General features: G+C 41.7%; 1 protein-coding gene across 9 annotated transcripts in view; it reads right to left on the minus strand.

Moving 5' to 3' along the window:
* Nucleotides 1-1183: 1183 nt before the first annotated feature.
* Nucleotides 1184-27598, minus strand: part of DMD (dystrophin) — a 2119021-nt gene continuing 2092606 nt past the window's right edge. For 5 of the 9 annotated variants that reach the window (XM_045089435.1, XM_045089434.1, XM_045089437.1 and 2 more), the window contains 2 exons: nt 17384-17476; nt 1184-3757 (listed from right to left, as the gene is read on the minus strand). In XM_045089435.1, the coding sequence (XP_044945370.1) occupies nt 3660-3757; nt 17384-17476 (191 nt within the window). In that variant the 3' untranslated portion in view covers nt 1184-3659. Of the gene's footprint in view, nt 3758-8397; nt 8430-17383; nt 17477-27598 lie in introns of all 9 variants that reach the window. The other 4 variants (XM_045089436.1, XM_045089438.1, XM_045089441.1 and 1 more) reach the window with 1 other exon arrangement.

Consider the following 27598-nt stretch of genomic DNA (forward strand, 5'->3'; position numbering starts at 1 on the left):
CTGGTGTACGTGGACTCCAGGAGCCATCTTTCATGACTGTACTCGCTTGGGCCGGCGCCATCAGCCCACCTTCAGAAACTGAACAGGTGATTCCTAGCAGAAATGCTATAATACTCACTCAGCATCATTCTTAATGAGCTTGACCCTTCCCTCTTACAGAATCACTAGATTTCACCTGGTGGACCTCACAATGTCTTTGGACCCTTGGGGTGTGAACGCTGCAGGCGAACATGCATTGCGGTCAGAGGCAAACGTCACCCCTCCTTAGGGGAGCCAGATGAGCTCCTCCGTTGCCTCGCCGCCTCTGCAGTTAGGACGGAAGCAGAGCAGGACAGGGGCGAGGGATCTCCCTCTAGTCCTGATGATCATGACTTTGAGGTAGGGCTACCCTCCCCCAAACCGGTCCTGGGGTATCCTTTTAGGTGAGACTCCTATTGCTCTGACTGCCCCCCGAGATTTGGTGTGTTAACAGTAACAGAGCGATGAAATCTGAGAAGCAAATGTAAATCACACACAGGTTAATTCCTCTGCTTTCAAGGACTGAAGCAGGAAACCGAATGAGCACTGGGACTATTGCTGCACCAAAATGATCTGCCCCAGCTCTACACGCTTGCACTTTCAGTCCAGAAATCTCCCCTGTGGGCATGCATCCCACAGATAAGACGTTGGCATGAGTGACATGACTACACAAAAGATGTGCCGTACTGTTGGTCTCTGGAGAAGACGGGAAACAACCCACATGTCCCAGGGAACAGGGCAGCTGAAGTGGTATCCCACTAATCTACACTGGAATATTGTGCAACTTTAAAAAAAAGGAATGAGAAAGCATTTTACGTATTGAGATGGAAACATTTCTTGTGATATAAATAAGAATGGCTGGATCTTGAGTCCATTTCTAAGTTAAAAAGAAAACCAAAAAACCGAGGTACAGAGCCAAGTGCATAGAAAGCTAGCTATCTCAGGTGTCAGAAGGGGACCAAAGAAGGACCGTGGGTTTGTAATTGCTTTCACGAGTGTGATCGTCCGGAAGGGAGACAGAAGAAATTAACATTTGCTCACAGGCCACTGTGCATGATGTGGGAATAAGGTATTTTCACCACTTGGCTTTCTCAATTTTTCACTCGTCAACCATACCAATGTATTATGTCATTAAAAATCAAAGACAAAATACTGTATTCGACACTTTTTTTTGTAACATAACTGCGTGCTTTATTGAGATACACAGTAAAGCAGTAATATAATACAATAGTAAGGCATATATTTGGTGAAGTCTGATATGTTGTGAAAAATGCAGTAAAACTGAAGTTTAAAAAAATAATTAGTAAATGTTACAGTGTTGGTGTTAAAACACAATATTTTATGATACCCAAGTAAGAACCCAGTACCTGAAAACAATGACAGAACATGCCATGTGATGTTTATGCTTCAGTTACATTATGATTTACAGTTTTAATACTTGGTGGTTATAAAGAACACGAAATAATGTCCAAATTATGCTTAAAACGTAGCAATAAAGCTCTCAGTTCTTATTCAAATATTTTGACAGACTCACTCCAGAACTAATTTCTAAAAGGTAAAACGAAAAGATTAAAACAAAATTATGCACTCTATTTACCTCTGCTTTTAGAATGAAACTTAAAACTGCTTAGTATGAAGTAACACAACCCCTTGCTTTTAATTGTGGTTAAAAAAAAAAAAATCCACAGGGAAAAGAAAAAGTCCAGTGTCACATAAAGGAAAAAAAATGCACGACTAAAACCAAATCTTTATGTCATTCTGTTACCTTAGAGCTTTGGGTTTTCTTTCAGAAATGACAGGAAAAATGAGAAAAATGTTCACACGATGGACAAGTAGTGGGGCTGTGAAATCAAGTGTGCACGATTATTAGGAACACCCCAAAACCAAAGTGAGGTAGAAATAGCATGAGAAGCATGTTAATTATCATTAATAAAATAGACAAAACCCACTCTGCAAAGTTAATGACACTGACCTAAGAGGTAACAGATTTGCAAAACAACAGGTCACACGGTGATTTCTAGTGAATGAATGATTAAAAACAAATGAAAGCCTAAGAAGATGAGAGAGTAAAACTTGTTCCTACCAGTTAGTCCTCGTGGGTTACTCTCTTTGAACAATGTTTGTTTGTGTCTCTAACCTTCCTCATCCACCAGCAAGGGTTTTGGAGTACCCTTTGGAACACGGGAATCCATCTACGTTTCCCCTTCCAGACCTGTGTGGAATTCCTTGTAGAGAAATGGGAAGCAGGGAGGAAACAAAGCTCACGCACGGGCTTCTGGGTGGGGATTTCACAGGAGCACACCGTGATGAGGCTCTTACACACCTTCCCAAGGGCTATTTTAAATGAAGCCTTGTGGCATTTAAAAACTCCTTGTGATGGGGAAAAAAGATCTTTAAGAAAGAAAGCAAGAAAGCAAGCAAGCAAGCAAAACGCCCTCAATTACCCACTGCTGTTTTCACTGTGAGGTGAGGGAAGAGTGTGATCTCATTGTAATTACAAAGATCTCTACATATGGTTATGAACATTCATCCAACCCTTTACTTCAAGAGTGGCCCTCTCCCTCCCAGGGATTGGCTGCAAATCCACAGCCCTCCAGCCCTACCAGGAAGTCCTTCTTAACTGTCTGCGAGTTAAAAATGCCTTCTGATGTCGTGACTTCCACTGAGGCATCCTGACATGTAGATGGAGGCACTGGCAGCAGCGGGAAGCTGACTGTCCCAGCTGAAGGATTACTCGGACAGTGAGTCCCGTGTGTTCATTCCTCCGTCCCTTTTTAAAAAATTCAGTACCGTAGCTGTCAGTGGCAAGTTTCAAATGAGAAACAGCTGGAGCCCCCGACAATGTTCTAGTGTGGGGGTTGCCTCCTGGTTTCAGGCTCTAGGGAAAATTCCTTCTAGACCAAGCAGGTAAGCCTAGATGACCAGAAGCAATCTCTTTTCGGGAGGAAATGGCCAGATCATTGGAACAAGAAGTTTCAAAGTTCTCTAGAAAGTCCGGTCTATTTTATCTATATACCTACAGTATTTACATACTTCTAGACATATAGATGCGGAAAGCGAGAACCCATAGCCAGTCCCACTCAATCTCCAGAAAGGGCAAAGTGATGTAGTCATTTGTGGTGTTAGAGGAAGTCCTATCTTTACGAGGCCAGAAAAGAAAAAAAAAAAAAACCATGAATTTCATATGGATATCACGCTAAAACGATGCGAAACAATGCGCTGCCTCAAAGTTTGTGTGTGTGTGTGTGTGCATGTGTGTGTGTCTGTGTCTGTTTTTAGGGGTTTTTATAAACAACTTTTTTTTTATAAAGCACACTTTAGTTTACAATCTTTCTTTATAACTGTTATAAATTTTTAAACAACCCAAAATGCGTTCCATATAAAGAAATGGCAAGTTATTTAGCTATCAAGATTTTACATGTAGTTTTCTTATAACTTTTTTGTACAATTGCATAGACGTGTAAAACCTGCCATTGTTAACAAAACAATAACAGACTTAGAAACTACTGAAATCTACAGTATAGTACCACTACCCTTCACAAAAATATAGATTTTTTTTTTCTTGTAAACTCTTACTGTCTAATCCTCTTTGTTGTATGAATATTATAAAAACCATGCGGGAATCAGGAGTTGTAAAACATTTATTCTGCCCCTTCTTCATCTGTCATGACTGAAACTAAGGACTCCATCGCTCTGCCCAAATCATCTGCCAAGTGGAAAAGGCTTCCTACATTGTGTCCTGGAAAACAAAGAAAGAGAGAGACGTGACACTAGGTGCAGATCACATCACCCTGACTCTTGACCATCTGGGAGATCCTTCCCCACCTCTAGCTGAAGACAACACAGAAGCTGCACCGAGGGTCTACACAACAGGATTTGGTTGTTCACCCATTTCCAGGAAGAAGCAAAGCCTTGTTAATGAAGCCATTCCACGTTGTTAGTATCAGCTTAATACCAGATCAGGCTGCCATGGTCATTTCAGTGGAAAAGTGTCAGAGAACGCACTCATCTTCCCAATGGAAGAAGCCTCTAGCCGGAGGCTACCACAGAGAAGCACAAGGTTCCTATTGGAACAGGACCATCTCTCGATGGGATGGACTTTCCCCGCCTCGTCGTGGGTGAGGACTTACTGTGCCCTTGTACTTGAATTCTCGGTTATCATCTATTACCCCCCGCCCCCAGAACTGTCACCACTGCCAGTGCCACTACGTATGGTCATCACCATTCTCATCACTGCCACCACGACCATGACACAGGATCTTCACTTCCATGCTCTTTCAAGCCGCCGGCTCACTTTTAAGGCTCCGGTGGAGATTGTTTTCTCTCTGCTTTTACTTGAATTGAAAAACAAACTCTTGAATCAACCTCTTTGTGTATTAACATAGGAATTTGGAAGCTTCCTCAGAAAAGTCACTTTTCATTCCAAGTGACTCTAGAGCCTAATTTCAACATGACCCCCATGCAGAGCACGGATTTGGGTATCCGGTGAATCTACTTTTGTTCTCCTCCTAAATGGAGGTTAACTATCAGAAGAGCCTTTTAATAATAATGTTACATGACCTAGCACTGATCCCCCAGCATGGAGCCCAAAAGCAGCACCATGCCCCTGCTACTCTGCGGCAGAATTCCGACCTAGAGGAAGCTAATTTGAGACCTGCTTTATGACTTGCCTTTTCCTATATGTCCCATATTTTTATATAGCTAATTTTAATTCTTGGACATTACTAAATCATTCTCTTCTTGGAGTACTGCCTTTAGAACTAAAAATGCTTTACAAGGCTATTATTACCTTGCCATGTATCAACTTTATGGATTCTCATAATTGTTAAAATCCCTGTAAAAAGTAAAGATAGACTAGGGCAGGAATTCTGTTCTAGTATTTGCTTCAAGAGACCTGTCGATTTTCAGCACATGAGAGAGAGAGTCTGAAAAGGATTTAGAGGCCGGCACTTACCCAGTGCTGGCACCAGATCAAGTTAAGACTTACTAAAAGTTTCACACCCTCCAGCCATTTACACGAAGGTGATCATGTATGCGAATCTTGTGGACCTTCATCAACGCCAAGAGTTTCAGTGCGAATCAGGTTTTAAAAAATCAAGTGGAATTTTGCTTGAGATGGCGAAGAGGAAAACTTGGACAAAGCAGGTGTTCTACTCATAGAGCGGGCTGGGAACATGGCAGCCCTCAGTGAAGAACTGAAGTCATCTTCGGCTTTTCAAAACCATAAAAACCATTGGAGGACCCAGAAGGTTCTCTGCTGCTCCTTAGAGCTGAGAGCACCACCTAGTACCTGATGCCACCAGGCTAAAGGGCTTCCTTTGTATCTGTTTTGCACAGCCCAGCAACCCTGGGAGCTCTACCCTATTATTCGCGTGTAACTGAAAACAAACGGATGGTCTGAAATTTTTCAATGACTTGCTGTTTTAGCAGTGATTAAGGAAGCCAGTACAAACAAAACCCAAGACCTTTCCAACCTGATACCTGGACAGAAGTCACACTATTTCTCATCGTTCCCCTCTAACTATAGTAGAGTCTACTAGGGAGGTAGAGAATGTCTTATAAAACCTAAACTGAACAGGAAAGAAATTACTGATAATAATCAAAAAGTCTCTACTTAAACCTGTGGGCTAGGGAACGTGGCAGCATGCAATTCATGAGTAAATGCCTTGTAGATTACATAGTCAGGCGGTGCTTCTACTCCTTGAAATGATGTTCAGTTACTACCCGGAAGGAAAACTCTTGAGACTCTCTAGAGGCATCATTTCTAGGGGTATCTGATATTTAAAAAGTGACTGGGTAAAAAGAGAGGTTGGTTATTCTTCATACACCACACACCCTCCCACAAAATGTGCGGTGGCCTTTCACCTGTCCGGACGGTTTTAAATGTTCGCAAATGACCTCAAGGCTCTCCCTGCACTAGAAAAGAGAACCACCTTCAGAGTCCCCTCACTGTATCTATAGGATGCCTTCCGTTACTTTATTTATAAATACCTGTTTCACCAGAATAATGACAGCAGTGTTTTTCATGGAGGTGTTCTTTTGAGCCAGAAAAATATTCTATCCCTTTGACAGAATACTGCCCCAAAGAATCGTAACTCAATCCAGTGGAGGCATAAAACTACAGTGTGATAAGGATACAGAAAACAGATCTGTATCCTGGTTCTATTATTCATGTGTGGAAGGCAAAACATCAGTGAGGTCATTAATTTTACCTGACAGACTTTTCCAAAGTCAAAATTAAAATCTCATACTATGAACGTGAGAGGCACTGAGGAGGCGGCCGGACTATAGGCATCTTCAGTCGGCTTCGGGCACAAGTTGACATAAAAATGAGTCCATAGAAAGTATTAATCCATTCTTAAGTGAGGATCATTGAACACAAACACCATGCACTGAACATGAGGGCAGCGGTATGTTTTTCCAAGCTGGCGTGAACTGCAACCCATTCAGTCCCATGCCACCACTGCCTGAAGTCGTTGTTTTCTTCGGCAGTGACTGGAATTGAGACTTTCTGGCAGAGATCCAAGACCTCAAAAGCAAGCTGGCACTCTGTGTTTTTGTTTTTGTTTTTAAATACAGTTCCCAAATAAATGGTTAGCATTCACTTGGCCACAGCAAAGCCGGGGTAGTGAAATTTGTATTTCTCTTCTCTATAATTTAATCTTTAAAAAACTATCTGATCTACTGTATCTTTGAGGTGATTTTTTAACAATAAAAACATCACTTTGATTCTGGGGTTTTCTGGAAACGTATCTGACTGGAATACGGCTCGGGTAATAAAGTTTCCAAATGCCTCTGTGACTTGAATGATACATGGGCTGGCCTTTTCTAAGATTCATTTGTTCATGAGAGCAACATGTTCAGGGCACTCAAAATTAAGGTGCAGCTTTTTTGTAAAACTTTAAGAGAAATTGTAAGGGGCACTTACCATAAGAATGAACCCAAGGAGCCTCACCTAAGTAGTATGTGAGCCAGGCAAACCATCAGGAACATTCTCTGCTTCACCCATTTGTTTCCTGTTTCTCCTCCCAGACTGTCCCTCCCCCCACCTCCCTAGGAACCCAGTGTCCCAAGCCTTGGAAGAGAGCACTGGTGCAAAAACACTAAAGGATCATTAAATTCATTAGACTTGCACGGCATGGTGTTGGCAGACTTTCCAGTATGACTCCTTATGTTTAAATGAATCAGGAACTCCTCCAGTCTAGCCTGTTGCTAAGGATCTAGAATCTTCTCATGTCAGCACTCTCTCCCCGTTCATCCTGTCTCCCAGAAGAGTGGATGTTATGGCCACCCATGGAAGAACTTTCCTTCTCGCATCCTTCATGCTAAACTCTTGGTAAGGACAAGCCTGTTTCCCTTGGGCTGTCAGTCAACACTCTGTCATCTACTAGCCCTCTGATTAGGAAACTGAATGTTCAGATGCTGTTTCTGATAAAAGCATGCAGCAGCTTTCCCTGAAAAACCTCACACCACATTCAGTGATAATATTGTACCCTACCCCCTTTTAACTCATACATAAGCACTTAAAAAACCCTCAAGACTCCCAACATTCAGTTTTTAACCTTATTATGTTCTACCTGGGTTTCCAAAGGCCAAGTGAAAACAGAGAACTTTCTAAAGGGCTAGCTGACGTGATGGGAGTCTTTCCGATACCCCGTTCTCAGGAGGCAATTCAGCAGAAGAGTGTGGCCCTGGACCCTGATGGCCTGGATGCAAATTCTGGCTCTGTCACCTTGAAGACACTGCTTACTCTCTCACTGACTCAGTTTCCCAGTTTGTAAAATGGGGTTGATAGGAGTACCTACCTCAGAGGTTTGGCATGAAGATTACCTCATGAAAAAGATGGCAAGTGCTTAAAACAGTGCTTGGCACAGTAAGTTCTCAAAAAAAAAAAGTTACTAGAGTGGGACAGGAGTGTAGGAATGAGAAAAAAAGAAAAAAACAAAATGAAGTCATTCCAGTAGAATAAAAAACTCAGGGCATTGGCAGAAAATGCTAGGGTCCTGAAAGTACACAGAAACTCGAGGACTCCTCAGTTCTGTTGGAGGTTAAGTTTACACTGAGGGTTCTGTTTGTGTTACGAATGGCAACAGATGACGAACTGTGGGCTAACGACCTAGGGACTACCAAGGGTTGCCATTTCATAGAGATTCCTGTTCCCCAACCCCTGGTCCTGTCGTCATGGTGATGACAATGGCAATGAACATTTGAAGAATGTTCCTCACGAGCTGCAAGTGGAGAGGTGACTACCATCCTTACATGATGACACATGTAGTACGTACATGCGCGTGCATACACACAATTCTTACACAAACGCCAAACATAGAAAGCGCGATGAGACACACAGAAGCCGTGGCTGTGAGCCTGAGTCTCACTAACCTCTCTCATTGGCTTCCCAGGGGTATTTCTTCCTTTAATAATGGAGAGAGGAAGAGGCAGAGATATCAGAAAGGAAAAAAATGCATAAATATACAGTTTCATACCAATTTTGCTGCTTTTACCAAACAAAAGTTGAGAAGACAATTCATTTATTCCCTTCTGAAAAAAGAAAAAAAAACAACAACAACCAGAAACAAAAAGAACCCGAAGGACACATCCAGTCAAATAACCTTTACATACACTTAAAATCAGTGTAAACAGATAACACAATCCAGGAGACGTAACTTACAGAATCCATAGAGTTCATGTGTTCAACTGGATGAAAGCTGGCACAGAGTAGGAATCTGACAAATTGAGCATTGTTTTTCCAGGACAACTTTAGAACCTCAAGCTCAACGTCCAAAAATCTCAATCTCTTTACTCTCGACAGTACACCGAAACATAAATGGGAGTGGATGTGTGCGCCAAAGTCTGCACCCCAAATGCAAGGCGAAATGCCACAGAAGCGAGAGCCCACCCCCTTGGGAGATTTCCTTCTATCTGGTAGAAGCTGAGCACGCCCATGATGAGATTGGGGGCACTTGAGAAAATAGGAAAAACAGAACAAAGCAAAACAACGGGGGGAAAGAGAGGAGTCCCACTAACGGGCAAACCACAGAGCCAGATCTAGGAACGAACCCTCAACTTCCTCCTCATAATTCAACAAATTCCAGGAGCCTTGAGAGTAGACTGCTGAAGACTCACTGGCCTTATTTGTTTTAGAGAATCCTCCGACTGTATGTGTTTATTTATTTTTGAAAAGCAGGTCCTGGTCAAGTTTTCTAGGGTAATATTTATATCGGACAGAACACTAGGGACCTCTGACCATACCTAGCACATCTGGGGCTTGCAATTTCCTCTCATCACCAGGGCCTTCAAGTGAAATACTGTTTTAAAGACTCTGAATTGAGCGATGGTACATTTCCTGAGACCATCCATCTTAGGTGAAAGCCCAGGATTTAGAGCAGATAAAAACAGAGCTGTGGGGTCTGAGACCCTGTGTAGTATCCCCTGTCCCTCCAGGACCCCCCCATGCTCGAGGACTGCAAGGACTAATGCACCCTGGGACAATGTGAGGGCTACTCATTCAGACCACAGAAGTATGGCACTACTATTCCAAAAGAAGTCTTTCACAACTCAAGTTCACGGTCTAAAACTTCTAAGATACATTGACCCACCCTCCCTCTCTTCCTTCTTAATTTTCCCAAGTCAGAAATTTCTTTTAACTATAGAAACTACAGGGGTGCCTGGGTGGCTCAATCAGTTGAGCGTCTAACTCTTGGTTTTGGCTCGGGCCGTGATCTCAGGGTCTCGGGATCAAGTTCTGCGTTGGGCTCCATGTGCAGCATGGAGCCTGCTTGAGGCTCTTTCCTCTCCCTCTGCAGCCCCTACCCCCACTCTTTCTCTCTAAAATAACTGAATCTTTAAAAAAAAAAAGTATAGGGGCACCTGGGTGGCTCAGTGAGTTAAAGCCTCTGCCTTCAGCTCAGGTCATGATCTCAGGGTCCTGGGATTGAGCCCCACATCGGGCTCTCTGCTCAGCGGGGAGCCTGCTTCCCCCCCTCCCCGCCGCTTACTTGTGATCTCTGTCTGTCAAACAAATAAAATCTTTAAAAAATAAAAATAAAAAAAGTTTAAAACTGCATGCTTGATCATGTAAGCATGGTCAAGATATCATGACATTCCTCAAACGAGGGAAAAGAGAAAAAATGGGGGTACTGGCTCCTCGTTGTGGGTGTTGCCAGTGGTAGGCCCATACCAGATGAAAGGAAAAAGGGGAGGGAGGAGAACATTCTTTCATTCTTTTTTTAAATGTTTCATTTTTTATTAACATATAATGTATTATTAGCCCCCAGGGTACAGGTCTGTGAATCGCCAGGTTTACGGACTTCACAGCACTCACCACAGCACATACCTTCCCTAATGTCCATAACATTCTTTTTTTTTTTTTTAAAGATTTTATTTATTTGAGAGAGAACAAGAGAGCATGAGCAGGGGTAAAGGCACAGGGAGAAGCAGACTCCCTGCTGAGCAGGGAACCCCATGTGGGGCTCAATCCCAGACTCCAGGATCTTGACCTGAGCTGATGGCTGCCAATTAACCAACTGAGCCACCTGGGTGCCCCACATCATTTCACTCTTAATAGCTCAGACAAATCCCAGCATGAATTACTCATCCATTCCTTTCCACTCCTTTATCAAGTATTTTTGCATCTTTGTGTTTGGTGGTTATACTGTCTGGTAGTAGAATTCATTCCCTTCCCCTACAAGACTGTGACGTCCTTGAGGCCAGGGCCCATGTATTGCTTATCCATCCTCTGTATTCTTAGTACCACCTGTACCTCGATACTATAGGTTTCTGACGAATGCTGATTGAACGGAATTAGTAAGGTAGCCACTAGATCATGGTCAAGAATTCTTTGGTGTTTGTGGTAACTTGGCCCTCACTGTTACCCTGTTAACTCGTGTGCCAAGGGCTGGTAACTTGGTTTGGCCTTCACCTTGGTCTATTTTTAAAACATAAGAGCTTCAGGAAGGAGTGTTGTTAGCAGTATGATTCAGTTTCAAAATGTAATTATTGGTTCCCTGAGTGATAAAGGTTACGTATCTTTATCTACACCAGGCCGTATTCTGAGTTCAGTATCCACCGGCCACTGCTAAATATGCAGCAAATGACTTGGGTTTTGTTTCAGGTGCTTCTTCAGAAGCTATGTTTCACATACAGTGGCCCTTCCAGAGCTTTGTTAATCCTAATCTCTTTCAAAATCCGCTCTGGTCACTTGGTTCCGTTGTGGTCACCAGAACAGTACCAAAGGAAGTTCTGCTTTTTGTTTAAAGAAAGTTAAATTGTATTTTCCCTTGTATCGGACTAGTTTCTACACTGACAGACTAGAGGCTATTTTGGTTGCGCCACTTAAAAACATTCTTTACCAGTAAAAAAAAAAAAAAAAAAATACAAGTGCCAGATAAGTTTTATTTCATGAATACATTCTTTGGAAATGAGTTTCCTTAGACCTTCAGTTAGGGTGTCCATCTGGCAATGTGGTATGCTGTCAGGAAATGAATCAAGAGAAAAAGGAAATATGCTGGGGGAGTTCTGCGTCTGGAGAAGTCAACTTTCCTCAGGCAGTGTGACTTGAGAGGATTCATTATTCAGGATTAGAATCTCAGGACATGACTGTTTTGGGGGGTGGGGAGTGGCTGTAACTTCTTAATCTCTGTTCACTAACTGAAAATGTTAAGAAAGAATGAGTCCCTTTTTCGATTTCTTTTTTTACCAAAGTGAAAGAAGATTCTAATGGCTATACTTTAAATATGGAAACATGTATGATCTCTGGTGAATATGGACATGAATACACAAATCAATTCAAAAGCAGTTTTGTTGAGTTCCAAGTTGATAGCACCGAGAAGTCTGTGACTGTTATGTACAGAACGAGCTAGAATGGAAGACTGCGTAAAGCAGGGGTTGGCAAACTTCCTGTGTGAAGGGCCAGACGGTAAACAGTTTACGCTTTGCAAGCCACATGGTCTCCATAGCAACTGTTCAACTTTGCAACAACTACTCCCAGTGAGAAAGAACGATCGACAACATGCAAATCAATGGGTGTAGCTGTGTTCTAATAACACTTTATTTCTAAAAACAGGTAGTGGGCCAGATCTGGCTCCTGGAACATTTACTTTGTTGGTCCCTGGTATAAAGGAGTAACAGTTCAAAACTGATGGAAGCGGACAGGAAGCTGCGTGGTACCCAAAAATGGGACATGTGAGCTCGTCTTGATGCTGTTCTTCCACAGAAGAACCACAGACAAGCTCTGAATCTTAGAAGACGGCAGGTTTCGCACAGCTGTTGTGTGGCTAATTTAGAGGCATTTAACAGAGTGTATGTGGGCTTTAGGGAGGGGTGGGTCCTATGAGAGAGGACGGTATGGATGTTGGGGAGAAAACTAGTATGGCACAGGTCACAAAAGACATACCTGCAGGGCACCGTTAGCTGTGTTCTGAATGGTCTTACTGCACTCAGATCTTATCTTAGACCCCGTTTGCTCACTAATTAGTATACAGTGGCACCTCATGTTTAGAGAAGCCAATACCATACCACTGATCAGGAAAGCGTTTCTTCCAGAAACGCACATACATATGAAAATGCCTTTGCCAGAATGCAAAACGATCAGAGACACAGGGACAAATCACTTCAATTGTTTGTTTTAAAAATGTTTATCGCACATTGTACCCATGTACTGTTCCTATAGAATAAGGGTGGAGATTTAAAAAGTGCCTTATAGGAGATAATGATTTTTATTACAGCAGAATTCAACTTCTAAGTATATTTATAGACAGAGGGACACATTAGTGGTAGTAAATAGATTAGAAATTGGCTAATGTTCTGTGTTTAATATAGGGCGAGCCACTGAAATCCCTCAAGTGGTTGCAAATAGCTATGTCTAGAGATTAATCAGGAAAGATATCAGCATAAAACTGAACACATGCACATTCACACCTTGAACACCCCGCAATTTATAGGGGCTATTATGCAGGACAATGTTGGCTACCAGTTTTTCACTAGAGGGAGGAGCATGAAACCCCTTTATTAATTTGGATAACAGTTTAGCAAGGCCAGTGAGATAAGATCAGACGTTTAATTTAACTTGCTGAATGGCCATGAACTTGGTGCTTCAGGCTTCCAGGGACTTGGGAGTGAAAATGCAAAAGGGAGAATTAGCTGATGCCTTAAGACTTGAGCCTGAAGTCAAGACTGTGGCAAAGGGTAACAGAGAAGTTGTACATTTAAAATGCAAAACTCCCCTATTGATATACTTTGCATATGTGAAGAGCGTAATATTTTATTTAAAAAGTCTTTTCCTCTGTGGGCAATTATCTAGCAGGGTTAAGTAAACCATGAGGTGGTATTTAATAGCACATTTCTACTAAATGGCAGACCTCTGGCTCTGACATCTGTTTTGAGTTACTCAAAACAGCTGTCCAAAACAGCTGTAGCAACCGTGAACTTCATTCTTCCTAACACAGCAATGGGAACATGGGTGGCAGACTTAGATTAAAAGCACGGTGTCCTCTAAGATATTAGGAAGGTCTTGGCAGAAACAACTTCCATGGTGAAAATTTTTAAATGTAATTTTAAAAAAAAGATTCTATGTATTTATTTGACAGATAGCGAGAGAGGGAACACAAGAAAGGGGCGTAGGAAAGGGAGAATCAGGCTTCCCACTGAGCAGGGAGCCCAGTGTGGGTCTCGATTTATCCCAGCACCCTGGGATCATGACCTGAGCCCAAGGCAGATAACTTTATGACTGGGCCACCCAGGTGCCCCAAAATGTTAATTTTTTTAAAAAAGATGTGCACCTGGGCAAAGAATGCCAAGATCAGTCAGATCAGTATTTTTTAAAACCATTGGATCTGAAAACCCACTTAGTGGGTTGCAACCAGCATTTTATTTTTAAATACATGAAAGAGAAACAGTGTGAACTGATTGTAGTATAGGAAGTGTTGGTTCACTCATCTTTTCTTTATGATCTTTGTATGTGTATGTCACTAGACACATTCATGTATGGTGTATATACATGGTGTATATGTATGTGTGTGTACACGCACTCCACACACACAATGTATTTTATATCCTTAATACAGTTTGAGATGTAAAATGTTTCTTCTGGTATGGATAATGGTTAGAAGGTCAAAGCACAGTTTGGGTCCTCAGAAATGTTAAAATGACCTTGGGGGGAGGGGCTTCCATTTGCAATGGTCTGTAAACCCAAGACGTTTAAGACTCAAAATTTTCTGCTTAATACCAACCCAACATACCTCCCGATTGGTAAGATGCTCCCAAGAAACCCCTACCACATATATATTTTCCATTCTATTTTTATGATGAGACTTTTTATACATTTGAATTTGAGGAGAAAAGGGCGTGCTACTGTGATTTAGAATTATGTATTAGGTCTTAATACCCTTTGAGGGCACAGAGCTCCTAAAACCTTTGGAATTTCCTGTGAAGAGAGGCAGGAAGGTGTCTTTTGTAATGTTAACCAGGCAAGTCTTGGAAAACCCATAGGTCCGCCTGGGGGTTGTGCGCCAGGGGAGGGAGACTTGGGTGTAATCCCCAATGGCTAGTGATTTAATCAGTCACACCTATGTCACAGTGCCTCCCTAAAAGTCCAAAAGGACTGGGGAGGGAGAGTTTCCGGGCTGGGAAAGACGCGGAGGTGCTTGGGAGGGGAGGGTACCCGGAAGGAGCGCGGCGGGCAGCTCCGCACCCTTCCCCTCTATCTTGCCCTACGCATCTCTTCTCTTCCATCTGGGGATTCCTGAGTTCTAACCTTTGAGAGTACAGGGTGAGCCGGTAGAGAAAATATTTCTGAGTTCTGTGAGGTGCGGTAGCAAGTTAATTGAGCTGAAGAAGGGGGTTGTTGGAATCTTTATGTCTCTAGTGGGGGTGTGTGTGGGAGGGGGGAGTCAGAAGCCCAGGTGATCAACCAAACTTGCGACTGGTCTCTGAAGTAAAGTGGGTCTTGGGGGCAGTCTTGGGAGACAGAGCCCTCAAGCTGGGGGATCTGATGCTCTCTCTGGGTAGGTGATGTCTGAAATGAGTTGGATTCTAGGTGCTGGAATTGCTCGGTGCTATGGAAAGAACCCCCACAGGTTGGAATTGGGTGCCTATTAGAAAAGGCCCAATTTTAAGGCCTAATTTGGCAGGAAGCGGTGGAAAAGAAAAAAAAAATGTCAAGGTAACAGCATCACAGAAAGAATAGCCAGATCTGGATTGTTTTCCTCAGAAGAAAAAAAAAAAAAACTGTCTCAAGCCACCAGTAGGAACTCAGTTAATGGAACTGGTCAAACAAAGCCTCCTTATCCCCTATTTGAGAACTCAAGATTAGCACTCAGGGAAAGTGCTTCCATTAGTGTGGATTTAGTAAACACTATCCAGGTGGCCTGAAGTTCTCCAAGTTTCCATAAAAGTAAATCAACATCATACAAGTGAATTTAACATCAAAGATGCTAACTGCCAAATATATCAGAAGAAATCTATTTCTCCTCTTCTAGGTGACTTCTTCCGTACCCATGTGGTATCCAGCTTCAGGGACTAAAAGGGGGATGTGGGGAGAGGGTGCAAAGACCTTCACCCTCAAGATAACGAGGATGGGTCAGAGGCCCAGCACATAAAGGGAAGCAGAGCTGCACACCCTGGAAAAGCCCAAGGCGTCAGCACTGCAGCCACTAACTTCCACGGAGCAGGTACGCAGGCTTGGCATTGAAGGGGCTGGGGCAAGGTATCCATCTGTGACATTCAAGGGATAGGTAGAGGTCGCCGGAAATAATGTGCTACATGGGGGGCCCAAAGTTCTCTCTGTGTCATCTTGAAGAAGACCCTTGCTGTGCCTAAGCTGAACCCCTCCTATTTAGGTCAAAGGGTACTTCTGGGATTCACTCATGTCCTAGACCTGTCCAGTATAGCCATAACACTTCTGAAGTCTACCTCCTCAGTTGACTGTAAGCACCATGAAGGCAAGGAACTGGGCCGTTCTTGTTTGCATCCCTAAGCCTCCATTAGTACATAGTACGTGCTCATAAAAGCTTACAGGATAAAGGGGGAGGGCCTTTGATTTTTGGCCGACCAGCTCATGGTCTTCTCCTAAACTGCAGTGCCTAGGCAGAGACGACAGCCCAGAGCGTCATGATGGAGACGAGGGTGGCACGTGGGGGGCGTGGGGGTGGAGGGAAGATAGAGAAGGTTCTTATGTGTTAAAATCAACACATTAGAGGCACTCAGCAATGCAAAGATGGCTGGTGCAGACATTTAAAATTAGCTTCCCTGATGGTTCCTTAGCAACGCTCCCCCAGAACGGCACTGCTGTTCACGTGCACACACAGTGTTCACTCGCACATCGAACAGCCGGGAAACGGCCACTGATAGCCGACACCGAACAGAAATAGAGGAAGAACACAGGACTCCCAACACCCTCGTCACTGCTCCTATGGAGAGGAACGAACAGTAAGACTCTCAGCTGCCCTTCCCCCTGGGGCTGCCTATGAGGCGAGCCAGCCCCTGGCCACAAAGACTTGTGTTCTCCTCTTCAGCTTGTCTAGGTTTCTCTTCATTTGCTGAACAGGTGGCTGCGGCCCTTCTTTTTATTTATTCACTCAAGGGAAGTGGGTTAGTGTTTTATGTCACAGCAATAAAATAAAATACTCCAAAACGCTAACCATGGGAGTGAAACCTCCCTGGAGGAACGAAGACATGTGACACTCATCCTGGCTAGTGGGAAAAGCTGGTGGGGTAAAATGCAGCTTTTATATAAGGGGGAAAATACACGGGGGCAAAGTGATGGCGGGCAGTAAGGGCATTTGTATTACTATCTTTCCTGGCGAAGATCGTATTCCTTCCATGGCACTGAGACCAACAACAAAAGACTAGTATATAAAGATTTAATTGTACCTATATTTAAACAATGGGGTAAGAGACAATTTTTAAATGTAAAAGGCATCAGAAGCCCAAGTCCCCACCACTGCTGTATACTAGGCATGTTCTAGATTTCACCGCAGTGCGTGGTAAGTGTGTGTCTCTGGCAAGGTGCCATCAAGCCATGAATGTCTTTGTCAAGGTCACAGCTTCATTGCTTTTAAGTAAAACCGATCTCATAATTTGCTCTTCAGACTAATGCGCAAAGGGAGTAAATGTGTAAGTTAGTATTCTTGCTTCTAGAGTCATCAGGGTTCTAGAGGCATCTGAATTCAACCAGAATCCCATACCAGGTCAATCTGGTCATCCAAAGCAGAAATGCACCCTGAAAACACTTGCTTCTGACAACACTCCCCAAGTGGCACTCTATCAGGACATGCTTCCTTAGCCACGGAAAATACAGAGGCTAGTTGAGTGTGGGAACAGGAGGCCTAATTCCAGTAGGTGGGAGTTACCGGCACGTCAGGGAGCTTACCTCTGGAACTAGGGAAGGAGTTGTTGAGTTGTTCCATCACTTCCTCTAACCCTGTGCTTGTGTCCTGGGGAGGACTGAGCAGGTCTTCCTCACCTTAATGAAAGCAAGCACAAACATGAGCACATTATGCTTAAGGAAAACAGGAACTAGAGAAAAAGCCCATGATTGCATTTAAAAAGGCATTATAAATTCACCACCACTTGCTCAGAAATAGCATAAATACAAATAACCTCTCAAGGCTGAATAATTCGGGAACAACTCCTTCAAGGGAAGGAGTCCATGCAGGGATTTATCTATGTCCTTGTCTTCAGAGAAGAAAATGGTTTCTCTCTTTAGAAGTTAATATTTAATATTAAGTTGACGTAACTTTCTTATGTCCCGTTAGTAAACGTAAACTGTTTTTCTTTGTAATTAAAAAAAGACAGTGCCTGGGTGGCTCAGTTGGTTAAGCGACTGCCTTCAGCTCAGGTCATGATCCCAGAGACCCAGGATCGAGTCCCGCATCTGGCTCCCAGCTCCATGGGGGCATCTGCTTCTCCCTCTGACCTTCTCCCCTCGCATGCTCTCTCTCACTCTCTCTCAAATAAATAAATAAAATCTTTTTTTTTAAAGTTAGTATTATTTAAAAAAAAAACAAAACCAAAATGATTAGGCACTTGACGTGCATCTCTTCAACGCAAAACAACGTATGTGACATTTTGCCCTCACTTGATGAAGTTAAGGACAGACTGACGACACTCTTTCCTTTGACATTTAAACAAAAATACAAACAAAACTCAAGTACCTTTGAAGTCTAATGGGCTAGGAAAATATTAACATTTGAAGGACTGTGGATATGGGGGGATTCTGTGGAGTAAGGTTTCTCTCCTCTTTGTACATGGGACAACTTTATCCCCATGATGTTTCGGGAGGCTTAAGAGGAACTTTTTTTTTTTTTTTTTTTTAATTTTTGAGAATCTGTTTACGTGAGGGCAGAAGGTGATTTTGGGTGAAACGGAATTCAGAGATGGATGGTCCTCCTCTGGGAATGGGAGTCTGCTTGTAGATTCTGTTGATCTGTGGTCTCTACGGATGCCTGATGTGTTACAGACACACACCTCAACCAGCATTTGCAGTAAGGGACAGATGTCTTCACTGAAAACAAAATTACTGTGAATTCTGAAGGTCTCTGGAAACTAATTTTTTATAACAGTAACTTCCAGCCCTATTTGTGCATTATACTGTCACTTCCATTGAAAACAAGACCTTGCTTTTGGCAAATCAGCGGTAATGAACATGCTTTAGGACAACCTCAGGTTCACATCTGACTTGGAAATGACTGGGCAGCCTGTGATTTAATGACTTAAGTATGCTTGTCATTTCCTTTCACTGGTGCCACTTAGATTTTCATCTATGACTATAGTCCTGCGATTATTATTATTGTTTTCGGCCTTGTTGTTTTTTTTTTTTTTTTTAAGTGTAAGCTAAAGGAATCCTTGACACATTCACCATTAAGACAAAAATCATATCGTACGTGGAGAGAAGGCTGAATGTCATCATTACAGCAGAGGGCTTACGGACCTAGGATAGACAGAAAACCTCTCCTTCTGTAGTCTCATGGTGACAGACCATAGAAAACCTCTTTCAAATACTAAGGACAAGAAACAAGTGCTGAAAAGGTAAGGTCACAAGATAGAAAAAGAAGTTGTGGTATCTACCTCCCAACCCACACACGCACACACATATACAACTGACTTATGTTTATGTGTCTAAAAATGAAAAAATGAAATAGAGCATCTTTAGTTTTTTCCCGTTGAGTTTAAACCACCATTATCTGGTGAGGATGGAATGAATGAACTACTGCCAGAAGGAACAGAATCCTGACAACAGCAGGGATGATTACATCTCTTTGTTCCATTCTGGATGCAAATTTTGCCAAGTTGTGGAACATGAGGCATTTTTAATGGCAGTAAGACTGCTTTAGTGATAGTACGCCTTACAGAATAAATCAGAACCAACAGAGACATTCATGAGCAATCATGTTAAAATTTCTGACAGTTTAATTACATCATACTGGAGTTCTAGGAACTGAATTGTAGTGTGTTAAGATTCAAACACAGTTCAGTGACAGGACTGGCATTCCTCTCCCTGAATTATTGCAAGGATCAAACTTGAAAGCATAAACCAAGTTCATCTTTACAGATAGTCTAAGGTTTAAGTGTCCACATGCAAATAGAGAACAGGCTTGTCTTAACCAAAAACATTTCTATGACTGTGATGAAAGTATCAATTCAAACATTTTCTGAGTACAGACTTAATCCTGCGTAGTACATACATGAGTCAAGTATAATCTCGTTTCCTTTTTCCTCAAGATTTTCTAAGTAAAAAGTCCTCTGAGTTTAACTCATCTTTTAAGATTCAAAATCAGCGTTATCCCACGTATGCATGAGCAGAGGTGAATCCACACTGAAAAATGCTTAATGGCTAGTATTTTCTGTGTCAGTGATACCGGAAAAGTTGAAACTGCTAAAAGACACTGGACACTCTTCAATACTGAGCGGATTTTTAAATGTCTAAAAAAATAGCCAAACAAGTTAAAAAAGGGTAAGATCAGACGATTGGTACTAACATTCATCAGGAGCCCACCGTGTGCCCGGCACCGTTCTGTGTGCTGGGGATAGAGCAGTGAACGACAGAAAGCCCCATCTCCACGGAACTCACATTCTTGGGGAGGTACACAGCCTAAACGAGTAAGCTATAGAGGCATGTCACATGACGATAAACCTTCAGAACAGAGAGGAGTGAGGAACCTTCAGAACGGGGAGTCATGGAAGTGTTCTCTGATGAGGTGCAGCTGGGCAAGAACTTTTAGGTCCACGAGACTGTGACCCATGTACATACAGGAGAGAACGGCAAATGCGAAGACTTTCGGAGGGAAGAGTGACTGGCTTGCTCAAACACCAAGAAAGTTAGTATACACAGAACAGAGGGGCCAAGTATTGAGGAGAGGATGCTTCCTTGGTCCAGGAATTGGGACCTGGTCATGTGACCGGCTTTGGCCAATGGAATTTTAGCAGATAGGAAGAGCGGTCTGTAATGTCCTCAGGTGCTTGGGCTTGTCCTCTTGCGCTTAAGCGCTACCAGGAGCACAATGCCCGGAGAACCTGCTGATCCAATAGGTACGTAGAAGAGATCTGAAGCCAACCCACAAGCTGGAGTCAAGACTAGATGAGCTGCAGGAGAACTCCAGCCAACCAAGGGAGGTGTAAATGAGAAATACGTTAACAGGAGAATTTTGTAATTATTTTGTCACACGGCAACAGATGACGATATGTTCTGTTGTAAGATGTCAAACCAGAAAGAAACTATGTTTATGTGTTTTGTGATCATATACTGATGTGTAGCTAGAACAGGCAACCCAGGAATGCATTTAATACCTGTGTCCACAAGTTCACGCCCACCCACCACCACCGCTGCCCCCCTACCCCTGCTGGGAAAAACAGCCATTTATTTAACAAGAAAATATTCAGTCCCAACTGTACACATCAGGAATTTGGCCAGCCCTTGGCCAGCTACTTCACCGATTCAATGCCTGCTCGAACAGTATATTGCTAATGGTCAAGGGATTTCATACTCAGTAACAGCACTTCAACATTAATCCTTCAATTAGATTCTACTCCAAGGTGATTGCTACAAACACGCCCCCAAAAATCCTTTCTAAGGGACGTCTGTGTGGCTCAGTGGGCATCTGCCTTCAGCTCAGGTCATGATCCGGGGGTCCTGAAATCAAGTCCTACATCAGGCTCCCTGCTCAGTGGGGAGCCTGCTTCTCCCTCTGCCTGCTGCTTCCCCTGCTTGTGTTCTAACAAATAAATTTTAAAAAATCTTTAATAAAAACCTTTTTGAATTATTAGCTACAGCCCCCACAGCTTCTCTCAAGTTGGTCCAACAGAGTGACTGAAACCGTTAAAAAAATGAATGTTTCAAAATAAGACAGGATCAAGTTAAAAGAGTACCCTGATGTAGCATACCATGAGATCTGCTCACTGAAGGAAAAAGAAGTGATGATTCCCATTTGATCTCAGAAAAAAAAGAAATGGAATGGTTTGCTGTGGGCAAGCTACTCTTTAATGTCCTTTGAAACTCACCATGGTTTTAGGCTTACTTGAGGCGATGATATCCTATCTGATTCATTTTCTATTCCACGACTGAAATGATAACGGTTCTACTTGCTTAAAAAGTGACTTCAGGGGCACCTGGATGGCTCAGTCAGTTAAGCGTCCGACTCTTGATTTCGGCTCAGGTTATGATCTCAGGGTCATGAGATTGAGCCCTATGTCAGGCTCCACTGGGTGGAGCCTGGTTGAGATTCTCTCTCCTTTTGCTCCCTGCACACGCACACGCATGTGCTCTGTATTTCTCTCTGGGGAAAAATGACTTGAGCCAGAAAGCCAAAAGACCCCCCCAATCCTTATTCTTATGACTTTGTTGACACCTAAGAAAGCTACTTTCTTTATGAAATTGGCGCTATGTATTAGAAAATTATCTTCTCTTGAAAGGGAACCTGTATACAAGCAACTGTGCCCCCTTATTATTCTTTGGATTGCTAATCCAGATCACACTGTGTTTTGAATCAGTTTCCAACATGATGTATGATGACCTTAGTACTTCTTTTTCCCCTGCCCATCTCTAGTTTTTCTTTTTATTTTTTTAAAGATTTTATTTATTTATTTGACAGAGATCACAAGTAGGCAGAGAGAGAGAGAGGTGGAAGCAGGCTCCCCACTGAGCAGGGAGCCCGATGCAGGGCTCGATCCCAGGACCGTGGGATCATGACCTGAGGTGAAAGCAGAGGCTTTAACCCACTGAGCCACCCAGGTGCCCCCTTCTCTAGTTTTTCGAAAGAAAAATAATTTATCTGGTATTTGGTATTTAATCGCTTTAAAAAATTACGCTTCAGGGCAGCTGGTCTCCATTTTACATAAAATTGCTCTGTGTAAGTTTTTAAAATATAGTCTGTTTCCACTGACGATCCCAATGTTTAGCTGGTCAGTGTTGAAGGATGGTGAAAGATACTGAAATTAGTAACCAATATTCTCGTAGTTTTATTTTCCTTGACATACAACATTCTGTTAGCTTTAGGTGTGCAACATAATGATTTGAAATATGCACATATTGCAACCGAGGACTATAATAAGTGTAGTTAACATTCACCACCAAATTTGTTGTGTATTTTTTTCTGGTGATGAGAACTTTTTTTTTTAAATTTTTAAATTTTTTATTTTATTTTATTTTATTTTTAAAGATTTTATTTATTTATTTATTTATTTGACAGAGAGAAATCACAAGTAGATGGAGAGGCAGACAGAGAGAGACAGAGGGAAGCAGGCTCCCCGCTGAGCAGAGAGCCCGATGCGGGAATCCCAGCACCCTGAGATCATGACCTGAGCCGAAGGCAGCAGCCTAAACCACTGAGCCACCCAGGCGCCTCCAATTTTTTATTTTTTATAAACATATATTTTTATCCCCAGGGGTACAGGTCTGTGAATTGCCCGGTTTACACACTTCACAGCACTCACCAAAGCACATACCCTCCCCAATGTCCATAATCCCACGCCCCTTCTCCCAACCCCCCTCCCCCCAGCAACCCTCAGTTTGTTTTGTGAGATTAAGAGTCACTTATGGTTTGTCTCCCTCCCAATCCCATCTTGTTTCATTGATTCTTCTCCTACCCCCTTAAGCCCCCATGTTGCATGATAATGAGAACTTTTATTAAGATTTACTCGCTTAGCCACTTTGAAATACACATTACAGTATTGTTAACTAGTCTCCATGCTGTACGTCACCTCCCCAAAATCTTACTTACAAATCAAAGTTTCTACCTTCTGATCACCTTTACCCATTTTTGTCCACCCCCTGCCTATGGCCATCAGCCATCTGGTTCTCTATGAGTTTCTTTCTTTCTTTTTTTTTTTTTTTAAGAGCTCACATAGAAGTGAGATTGCAGATTTACTGTTCCCTTAGTCAACATCATGCCCTCAAGGCCCATCCATGCTGTCACAAATGGCAGAATTTCTCTTTTATGGCTTGATATTTCATGGAATTTTCTTTATCCTTTTCTGTCACTGGACACTAAGGTTGATGCCATGTGTTGGCTATTGTAAATAATGCTGCAGTGAACATGGGGGTGCAGGTATCTTTTTGAGATAGTGGTTATGCTCCCATCAGATTACCCACAACTGGAATAGTAGGATCATGTACTTCAACTTCTCATGTTTTGAGGAACCTCCATACTGTTTCCATAGTGGCTGCACACCAACTTCTGTTCCTTCAATAATGCCAGAGACTTTCCTTTTCTCCACATCCTCACCAACCCCTTTTATCTCTTTGTGTTAACAGCCATTCTAACAGGCATGAGGTGAAATCTCATTATGGTTTTGATTTGTACTTCCCTGATGATTGCGCGATGTTGAGCACTTTTTCATGTGCCTCTTCGGCATCTGTTTGAGATCAGGAAGCATGTGCCTATTGGACATAAACACTGGAAAATGTCTATTCAGCTCTTCTATTTTAAAATCAGCTTTTTTTCTCTTGAGTGATAGGAGTTCTTCATATATTGTGGATAATACTCTCATCAGATACAGGATTTGCAAACATTTTCAGTTTAACAGAGTCCTACTTGTTCATTTTTGCTTGTGTTACCTTTGCTTTTGGTGTTAAATCTAGAAAGTCATTGCTGAGATGGATGGCAAGGAGTTTACCCCTGTTGATTTCTAGGAATTTTATGGTTTCAGGTCATACGTTCAAGTCTTTAATCCATCTTGAGTTTTGTGTATGGTAGTACACAAGACAGTGGTCTAGTTTCATGCTTTTACATATGGTTAGCCAGTTTTCCCAAGGGCATTCATTCAAGAGACTGTCCTTCACTTACTGTATATTCTTGGCTCCTTTGTTGTAGATAAATTGATTATATATGTATGGGTTTATTTCTGGGCTTTCTACTCCATTCCATTGATGTTTGTTTGTTTTTAATGTTGATAGAGTTTGAGATCAGGAAGCATGCTGCCTCTAGCTTTGTTCTTTTTTCCTCAAGATTGCTTTGGCTAGTAGGGGTCTTCTTTGGTTCCACACGCATTTTTGGATTGTTCGTTCTCTGTGAAAAATGCCATTAGAATTTTGACAGGGACTGCATTAACTCTGTAGACTGCTTTGGGTAGGATGGGCATTTTAACAAAATTCTTCTAATCCATGAACACAAAATTATCTTTCCATTTTTTCTGGTATCTTTTTCAAATTCTTTTATGTCTCACAGTTTTCACCATACAGGTCTCTCACTACCTTAATTAAGTGTATTCCCAGGTATTTTATTCTTTTTAATGTAAATGAGATTGTTGTCTTAATTTCTCTTTCTAATAGTTTGTATTAGAGTACAGAAACAACAGTTTCCTGTATATTGATTTTGTATCCTGCAATTTTACTGAATTCATTTAACCATTTTTTGGTGGTGTTGATAGGGTTTTCTGTATATAAAACGCTTCATCTTTAAATTGCGATAATTTTTCTACTTCCTTTATGATTTGGATGCCCTGTATTTCTTTTTGCTACATGATCATTCCAGTTAGGATTTCCAATACTACATTGAATCAAATTAGATTAGAGTGGACATCCTCGTCTTATTCCTGATTTTAGAGGAATAGCTTTCAGGTTTTCAAGTTTTCACTGTGGAATAGCACGTTGGCTGTGGGCTTGTTCTATATGGCCTCTATGATGTTGATGTATAGTCCATGTCCACCTTTTGATAGTTTTTATCACGGATGAAAGTTCAATTTTGTTGAATGCTTTTTTTTTCTTCTACTGAGATGATTATATATGATTTTCATCCTTCACTGTGTAGATATGGTGTGTTATATTGATTTGCAGATGTTGAGTTATTCTTCCATGCCTGGAACAAGTCCCACTTGGTCAAGGTCAAGGTCATTATCCTTTTAATATACTGAATTTGTTTTGCTAATATTTGTTGAGGTTTCTGCATCTATGTTCATCATGGATGTTGACCTGTAATTTTCTCCTGTTGTGTCCTTGTCTGGTTTTGGTATCATGGTAATGCTACCCTTGGAAAAGGAGTTTGGAAGTGTCCCCTCCTTTTCAATTTTTGGAAGAGTTTGAGAAAGGTATGTATTAACTCTTCTTTAAATGTTTGGTAGAATTCAGCTGGCAAGCCATCTGGTGCTTGACTTTTATTTGTTGGAAGGTCTGCAATTACTAATTCAACCTCCTTACTTAGTAATTGGTCTTTCTGAAGTTCATATTTCTTCATGATTCAATCTTGTTAGGTTGTATGTGTCTAGGAGTTTATCCATCCATTTCTTCTAGTCTGTCCAGTTGGTTGGTGTATAAGCTCCTTTATACTTACTGCAATCTGCTTTAATATCCTTTTTTTTTAAATTTTCAATTCCAGTTAGTTAAAATACAGTATAATATTAGTTTCAGGTATATAATACAGTGATTCAATGCTTCTGTACATCAGAAGCATTCTGTACATCTTGTGTTTCTCACAAGAGTACTCCCTAATCCCCATCACCTATTACATCTTCTTTGATTTCTAATTTTATTTGACTTCTTCTTTTGAGTGTACCTAAAACCTTTGCCTATTTTTCTTTGTCTCATTGATCTTGCCTTTTTTGATACATCCGTATTTCCTTCCATTAACTTTGGAATCTATTTCCTTGAGCTGAGAGTTGAGACTTTCCTTGTGTCTTGATGTAGGTATTTAGTGTGATGAACCCCCTTTCTGAACTGCTTTTGCTGGTTTCTATAAGTTTTGGTATGTTGTTTCTACTTTCATTTGTCTCAGGCTTTTTTTTTTTTTTTTTTAATTTCTCTCTTTTGGATCCATTGGTCGATCAGAAGGATGTTGTCTGATCAACTATCTGTAGATTTTCCTGTTTTCTTTTAAGGGATTTCTAGTTTCAGACCATTGTGGCTGAAAAGATGCTTGATTTCAATCTTTTCAAACTTACTAAGACTTGTTTGGTGGCCTCTAACATACGATCTTTCCCTGGAGAATGTTCCAGATTTCCAGATGTGCTTTAGGAATGTGTTCTCTGTTTTTGGGTAAAATGTTTATGTGTGTGTGTGTGTGTGTGTGTGTGTGTGTGTGTGTGTGTATATATATATATATATATATATTCCGTTAAATCTTCCCAGGCTTAAGGTGTTAGTTAAGTCCAGTGTTTCTCTATGCTGTTAATATTTGCTTTATATATTTCAGTGCTCCCATGGTGGGCACATAAATATGTACAGATGTCATACCCTCTTGTTGGAATCTGACCCATTATCATTATGTAGCACCTTTTGTTGTCTCTTACTATAGTTTTTGTTGTAAAGTCTATTGTGTCAGATATAGGGATAGCCTCCCCAGCTCTTAGTTTCATTTCCATTGAGTATCTTCTTCTATCCCTTTACTTTCAGTCTGCATGTTGTCCTTACATATGAAGTGAGTCTCTGAGAGGCTGCATATAGATGGGTGTTTCTAGAAAGTTTTCTCTGACTATAGTTAACACACAGTATCACATTAGTTTCAGGTGTATGACATAGTCCCCAAACTCCTCTACCTTAGGTGATGCTCATCCCAAGTGTGGCTACCATCTGTCGCCATATGGCACTATTACAATATCACTATGTTCCCTGTGCTGTGCTTTTTATCCTCGGGACTCCCTCATTCCATCACTGGAAGCCTGTTGTTTCCCACTTCCCTTCCCCCATTTTGCCCAGTCCCCACCCTTCTCCCCTCTGGTAACCATCAGTTTGTTCTCTGTATTTATAAATCTTTTTGTGTTTGTTCATTTATTATGTTTTTAAGATTCTACATAGGAGTGAAATCATCAGGTTTTGGTCTTTCTCATTCTTTCTTATTTCAGTTGGCATATGGTGCTGTAGGTCCTGGATGGGCTTGTGTATGTGTGTTTTAACCCATTTAGTCACTCTAGGTCTTTCAATTGGAGACTATATTCTATTTTCATTTGAAGTCATTTTTCATAGGTATGCACTTATTTTCAAAATTGTTTTTTGGCTATTTTATATTTCCTTTGTTACCTTTTTCTCTTGTTCTCTTCCCCTGTGGTTTGATGACTTTTGTAGTCATATGCCTTGACTTCTTTCTTTTCTTGTTATGTTTCTACTACAGGTGGTGATTCTGTAGTCACCATGAGGCTTATATAAAATCTATTTGTAACA

The sequence above is a fragment of the Mustela putorius genome, unplaced genomic scaffold, assembly GCF_011764305.1.
Source record: "Mustela putorius furo isolate JIRA1106 unplaced genomic scaffold, ASM1176430v1.1 tig00003836_pilon_pilon_pilon, whole genome shotgun sequence".
Classification (NCBI taxonomy): Eukaryota; Metazoa; Chordata; class Mammalia; order Carnivora; family Mustelidae; genus Mustela; species Mustela putorius.